Source organism: Drosophila obscura, unplaced genomic scaffold (genome assembly GCF_018151105.1).
Source record: "Drosophila obscura isolate BZ-5 IFL unplaced genomic scaffold, ASM1815110v1 contig_14, whole genome shotgun sequence".
Classification (NCBI taxonomy): domain Eukaryota; kingdom Metazoa; phylum Arthropoda; class Insecta; order Diptera; family Drosophilidae; genus Drosophila; species Drosophila obscura.
In genome coordinates this window covers 1,428,969-1,435,916 of record NW_024542724.1, presented here as the reverse complement: position 1 = coordinate 1,435,916, position 6,948 = coordinate 1,428,969, and the positions used below count along the sequence as shown (strand labels likewise).

General features: G+C 48.4%; 1 protein-coding gene across 1 annotated transcript; it reads left to right on the top strand.

Moving 5' to 3' along the window:
• Positions 1-3,125: 3,125 nt before the first annotated feature.
• LOC111070344 lies at positions 3,126-6,402 on the top strand. Its single transcript, XM_022360800.2, has one exon. It carries the CDS (start codon positions 3,595-3,597, stop codon positions 6,256-6,258), a length of 2,664 nt encoding a protein of 887 aa, XP_022216492.2. The 5' UTR covers positions 3,126-3,594; the 3' UTR covers positions 6,259-6,402.
• Positions 6,403-6,948: the final 546 nt, after the last annotated feature.

The following is a 6,948-nucleotide window of genomic DNA, read 5'->3' as shown; positions in this document are numbered from 1 at the left end:
AAATCTGGACGAGCGGCAGCTGGAAGAAGCGATGCAATTTCATTCATATGCAACAAGAAGACAGAGTGTAAATCGACAAGTCGAAGCTTTAAACACCCTTGCAGCCGAACACCCTTCCAATTATATAGCCATTCGATTGAGCAGACATCTGGTAATCACCACATATACATACATATATTATGCCTAACCGATCTTAGTGGCTAAAACTAACACCAAAAAAAGGTGTCTTTGAGAAGAGTCACTATCAGTCATACTACTGCCTGAAAGGGTACAAATAATAAAGTGAGATGGAACGGGGAGAGAGGAGCAGAGTACAGGGCAACAATTTACACAGAGAGCATTTCCTGTCTGGCCAAAAGACATGGAGAGGTATCATGTACCGTCCGCTGAGTGGATCCAAGCCAAGCCAAGCCAAGCCAAGCAACAGCAACAGCAACTACCTGCCCTCGAGTGGTCCGCAGGTGAAGTAACTTATACGCTATTTCTTCTGAAACTTCTTGATGATGATGCCCCAAGGTAATTAGTTTAGTGCTCACCTTGCCCCTTTTTTGCCTGTCTCGGGAATCATTAAAAGCCCGCCTGTGTATGTACATCTAAGAAAACTCTTTATGGTGAGACATAAACCCACAGCAGATGAGACCATACATATGTGAGTGAGAGAGCCGATCTTGAATGGACGAAACCAAAGCCATAAAATCATCAAATTGTGAAATTTCTGCACACGATGCAATGAATTCATTCAGATTCAGATTCTCATTCGTATTCCCAGTCAGTCCCATTCCGTCCGTCCGCTGTGCCTCTGACTTGAGCTTATGTATCTGGCGGATGTGACTCATTCGGTCAAAGCAAAAATTGAGTCGCAGTCAACACAACACAGCACAACACAGGGCAGAGCAGAGCGGAATGGAATGGAATGGATTCTCGCAGCCAGCTCTCTTCTTTGGCTACCTCTTCGTCTGTTCCGGCTGCAAGCGAAGCAATTCTCTTTCTTTTTTTTTTCCACTTTTTGGTGTTTTATTTATTTTATTTTTACTTGGTGCTGTTTCATGCCTGACTAGATTGATCGTTGATTGTCTCGAACCTGAGATAAAGATACAGAAAACCAGAAAATCAGAGAAGTAGAAAGACCTAAACACTGTAGTATGACTTGGAAATATCTAAGATAATATTCCCTAGTGCCAGAAATATTTAAAAAAAAGTTCATAACAAGAAAACTAATAAAATATAAAAAAAATAAATAATTACATTCGTAAAGTTTGATTAAAAATTGTTTAATAATTCTCTATAATCATGGAAAATCAGAGAAGTAGAAAGACCTAAACAGTGGGATTGTAGAATGAAGTATGACTCGGAAATATCTCAGATAATATTCCCTAGTGCCAGAAATATTTTAATAAAAGTACATAGCAAGAAAACTGAAAAAAATAAAAAGAAATCAATAATTATATTCGTTAAGTTTGATTTAAAATTGTTTAATAATTCTCTATAGTTCATGGAAAATCAGAGAAGTAGAAAGACCTAAAGAGTAAGATTTTAGAATGATGTATGACTGGCAAATATCTAAGATAATATTCCCCCTTATAGTGCATAACAGAAACTATTTAAAATAAATAATTTTATTCGCAATTGGTGCATCTCTTAATTCAAGAAAACTGAAAAGTAGAAAGACCTAGGGGGGTAGAACAGTAAATGGCACTGGTTTTAATATGCCATAACAAGATGAATAAATTATATAAAATAATAATTGAATTTAATTTAAAATTTTTTTTATAACTCTCTATAATAAACCAGATTCATGAAAGAACAGAATTGGAAGACAATGCCCGTTACTTTCATGCAACAGCCATGAAATAAGCCAGAGATTAACTTACATCGCATCCTTGTACTAAAATAGAACCAAAGTAAGAAATGCGTAGCCAATTAAATTAATTAGAATGATGTCATGAGCTCTGCCCACGCATAAACCCACCATAAAATGTATTTATATCAACGAAAAGCCCTATTTATACAATTTAGCCCACTCTTCGTGCGATTCACCGTGGCACACATGCAGGAAACTTAATCCTTTTTCTGATTGCTGTCACATGTTGCATGCAGCATGTTGCCAGGCTCGGATGTTGCACAGCCTGTAAATGTTGAGCGGCCGAAACGGTTAAGGCAACACAAATCTGTGAATCAATCATGACCAGAGTGCTGGGCTCTCTCTCTCTCTCATTTTCTAGCGACACACACACACACCCTTCAGCAGCACAGCCACCCCCCTCGCTTTATCCAACTGTTAATTCCACCCAAGCACGAACACCCAGAACAACCCACACGACCTCAAGCGTCCGACGGAGAGTCGAGTCTCTTCGGCCAGCCGAATGGCCATGCCATGGCAAAACGGCGAAGCGACTTTCAGCGAGCCCCAAGCTCCAGCAAATGCTCAGTTCAAGTCGATGAACGCTGCCGAGCGGTTGGGTTGTTGCGCCGCGTCTCTCGATAAAAGCCGAAACGCCGTTATACGCCGTCATATATGTGCCATCGCCACGATGATGATGATGATGAATGCAGCCAATAATGAAGTTAAATGTGCAGTGAAAACAGTTCAATGAGAGTGAGAGAGAATGGCAATCTGAATGCTGGAAAACTCATCACGCGACCCTCGCACGCTGAAACAACCCCCCAGCCCACACGCACCCCTCTGGCGAGTAATGTCCACGCGATTAGCGGGACTCGTGTGTAAATTTGAATTTGGACCGAGGTTCGTTCTATCGTTTTTACTGTTCTGATTGCGGCCGTAACGGGACTACACTGCTCGGTGCGGACTTCGGGGCGGATGCGGACGTAACCGACGTAACGCCAGGGAAAAACGCGACTCCGAATTAAAGCTTTGCGTGGCAAAAAACGCTAACCTAAGCAAAAAGCAACAAAAAAAAACCCAACAAAAAATAAGAAGCAGAAATTTTGTGGGAAAAACGAAAAAGAAAAAGAATATTGTGAAGGGAAAAATATACCCACAGAAGAAGAAAAAAAAAAAGGAAAACGAGAGAAAGAGCAAAAGTTGCGTAGGAGAAATAAGAAATTCAGTGGCTCAAAAATACGATTATCATCCATTCACAAGAGGAGCGTGAGTGCGAGTGCGAGTGTGTGTGTGTCGTTTTGTGTGTGTGTTTTGTTTCGGGTCTAGCCCTATAAATAACATTGGGTCTGAGCCGGTCCGGTCCGGTGGTGGTCGCTAATTACGGCGAAACATGAAAATCTACGCAAAAACTAAAGCAACAACTCCAAGAGAGGCCCGGGCACGGGTAATTAATCAATTTTCCGCTTGACCAATAAGGAAGTTTCCATATCATAATTAAACCAAACAAACCAAAACAAAAACAAAGCCCGAATAAAGCGAAAATACAAAGAAAAGTAAAAGTTGAAACTGAAACTGAAGAGAACCCCAGACATATCTTAAAATATCAAAGCGTAATCATTATAAAGAAGTTACCATAATCATATCATAATCCCCCATGATATCAGAGCTGTGTATGGACCAGGCCTCAGCCTAGAACCGCTCAAAGAACCAAGACTTTAACGAGGATCCAGGGATCAAGAGAAGCCCACACAATGCTTATCCGAGGATTCCTTCTACTAGTGCTGCCCTCGATCATCCTAGGCAGTCGCTACAATCAGCTGAATTTGTATGCGAATGGAGGCGCAGGAAGTGGATCGCCATCCTCCCCATCGGGGGGACAGTACCGGACATCCACAGCAGCCCAGCAGAACGAGGTCTACTCCGTGGCGGACAGTCAGCCCATGACGGAGGATGGCTACATGCCACCGAATCAGCATTTTCCGCACAACCCGCACAACCCCGATCTGGACACGAATCCCGCCCAGAGCACCTGCCAGACGGTGTGCGCCTGCAAGTGGAAGGGCGGCAAGCAGACGGTGGAGTGCATCGATCGGCACCTCATCCAGATACCCGAGCACATCGACACGAACACGCAGGTGCTGGACATGTCCGGCAACAAGCTGCAGACCCTCTCCAACGAGCAGTTCGTGCGGGCCAATCTCCTCAATCTGCAGAAGCTATATCTGCGCAACTGCAAGATCGGGGAGATCGAGAGGGAGACCTTCAAGGGGCTGACCAATCTGGTGGAACTGGATCTCTCACACAATCTGCTGGTGACGGTGCCCAGCCTTGCTCTCGGCTACATCTCCTCCCTCAGAGAGCTGACCCTGGCCTCCAATCACATCCACAAGATCGAGAGCCAGGCCTTTGGGAACACGCCCTCGCTCCACAAGCTGGATCTCTCCCACTGCGACATTCAGACCATCTCCGCTCAGGCATTCAGCGGCCTGCAGGGACTCACCCTGCTCCGATTGAATGGCAACAAGTTGAGCGAGCTGCTGCCTAAGACCATCGAGACATTGAGTCGCCTCCATGGCATCGAGCTGCACGACAACCCCTGGCTCTGTGACTGCCGCCTGCGGGACACCAAGCTCTGGCTGATGCAGCGCAACATCCCCTATCCAGTGGCTCCTGTGTGTTCCGGTGGACCCGAACGGATCATCGATCGCAGCTTTGCCGAACTAAATGTGGACGAGTTTGCCTGCCGCCCGGAGATGCTGCCCATCTCGCACTACGTGGAGGCGGCCATGGGCGAGAATGCATCGATCACCTGTCGGGCCAGAGCTGTGCCGGCAGCCAACATCAACTGGTACTGGAATGGGCGACTCCTGTCCAACAACAGCGCATTCACGGCCTACCAGCGCATCCACATGTTCGAGCAGCTGGAAGGAGGCGGCGGATTTGAGAAGCGATCCCGTCTGGTGCTCACCAATGCCCAGGAGACGGACTCCAGCGAGTTCTACTGCGTCGCGGAGAACAGGGCCGGTAGTGCCGAGGCGAACTTCACGCTCCACGTGAGCATGAGGGCGGCTGGCATGGCGTCCCTGGGCAGTGGACAGATCGTTGGCCTGAGTGCGGCACTGGTGGCCCTCATTGTGTTCGCCCTGGGCGTGATAATGTGCCTGTTGCTGCGCGTGAAGCGGCAGCCGTATGTCGACAGCAAGACGCCCAACCACATGGAGGTGATCACCTCGGTGAACCACCAGAACTCCATCACGAACAAGACGCAGCCGGTGACGGGAAATGGCAGCATCGGAGGCGTGGTCATAGCCAATGGGGCCGTGGCCAACTGCATTGATGGGGGCATGAACCAGGCTGGCACTCTGGAGAGGAAGAGTAGCGGCCGCGGCTCACATGCGGCCAGTCACGAGCGCAGTGCCAATCCCGTCCAGAAGCCGCCTCGACTCACGGATCTGCCCTACGCCACGCATGCCTACGAAAATGCCGGGAGTGTCCTCTCTACGGCTTCGTGCTTCATCTCGCCGACCGGCTCCGGAAATGGTGGCAACAATCCCGATCTGATCAACGACACGAAGCGCTTTGGCAGCGACGAGTTTGCCGATCTCAAGATACCCGCTGTGGGCGGAGTTGGAGGCGGTGGCAGTGGGGAATATAGCCGCGCCAATGGCTGCGACTCGCTCTACCCCTCGGGACTGTGGGAGCACGCTGCTCCGGCGGGCACCAGCTCGGCGGACGACCTCTTCATGAAGCGCTACACGGACAAGACGCCCATCATCGACTCCAGTCAGCTGTACGATCTGCACGAGCGCTCGGCGGCCACGGATTACTTCAGCAAGACCTTTCCCAGATCCCACCTGCAACAGGGAGCGGGAGGCGCTACTGCAGGCGGTACTGGGGGCGGGGGAGCTGCATCGACCACATCTACAGCCACGACAAATCTTTCGGGAGGCTCCTCCTCCGGCTATCCGAATGACTACGGCCTGCCACTGGTGCCAGGAGCGGAGCACCAGCACAACCACCAGCTGCAGATGCATCCGCTGCATCAGCTCCAGCAGCAGTTGACCTCCACCCTGAATCACCAGCACGGAGCAGGGGGCAGTGCCGGCGGCTCCGCCGGCAGCAGTCCCCATTTCAGCAGTCGCACCCTGCCACGCCTGCACGACGGCGGAGGCAACGGCCACAGCGGCAACAGTGCACGGTCCTCCCCCACACCGGCCATGGCGGCGGTGCCCGGCTCCAGTTCCTGCTCAATTCTGCCCAACGGGCAGCCCATCAATGCCAAGACGATACGGGTGTGGCAGAAGGGAGGCGTGCCGGTGCTGCCACCCGTAACGGCACTGAAGCGGGCCCTGATCAGCAGCAGTCGCAACTCCCCGGACGAGGGCTATCAGGAGGGATGCGGCACTGATGTCTAGGCCGCAATCCAAAGAGGCAGAGACAGAGACGGAGATGGAGATGGAGATGTAGATGGAGACGGAAACGGAAACGGAGACAGAGACCCACGCTGAGCCCGCTGAGAGTATGGAAATAAAAACCAAGAAAGAACTGACTAAACTTAACAGAAAAAAAGATATAGCTCTAATGAAATACTCGTAAGAGAGATGCATAGATAGCTCTGATCCTAGGCGAACCGATGATTTTTGTGCAAGCGAACTGTTTGTGATAGTGTCTGACAAAAAAGATAATGCGAATGAAGATAATAATTGCCGAAAGCAAAAGAGTTAAACGAGAAACAAGAAGACGGAAGGCTAAAGCGAAATCAACTGCACTACACACTAACGTATACTTTCCTAGGCGAGTAACTAACTAACTAACTAACTAACTAATACTTGTAACTGTACTTACATAAAAACTAAACTTAACTTAATTAAACTTAACTTAAGCGACAACATGTACATACAAGTTTCTCTGCCCCCCCCAAAACGGATAACTCTCAACTCCCCGCATATCCCTCGAAAATAAACCAGAATACTCGTACGAGTATGGAATGGATTCCTTGCAAATAAATTAAAGTAAACGAAAAACGAAACATAAATCAAGTAAATTGTCAAAATCCCATTTGTAAATGTAACTAAATCTACATGCTACGTACGTATATACTATAT

What these genes read in the sequence shown, in the direction of transcription:
- LOC111070344 (XM_022360800.2), top strand. Translation starts at nt 3,595, where the DNA reads ATGCTTATCCGAGGATTCCTTCTACTAGTGCTGCCCTCGATCATCCTA.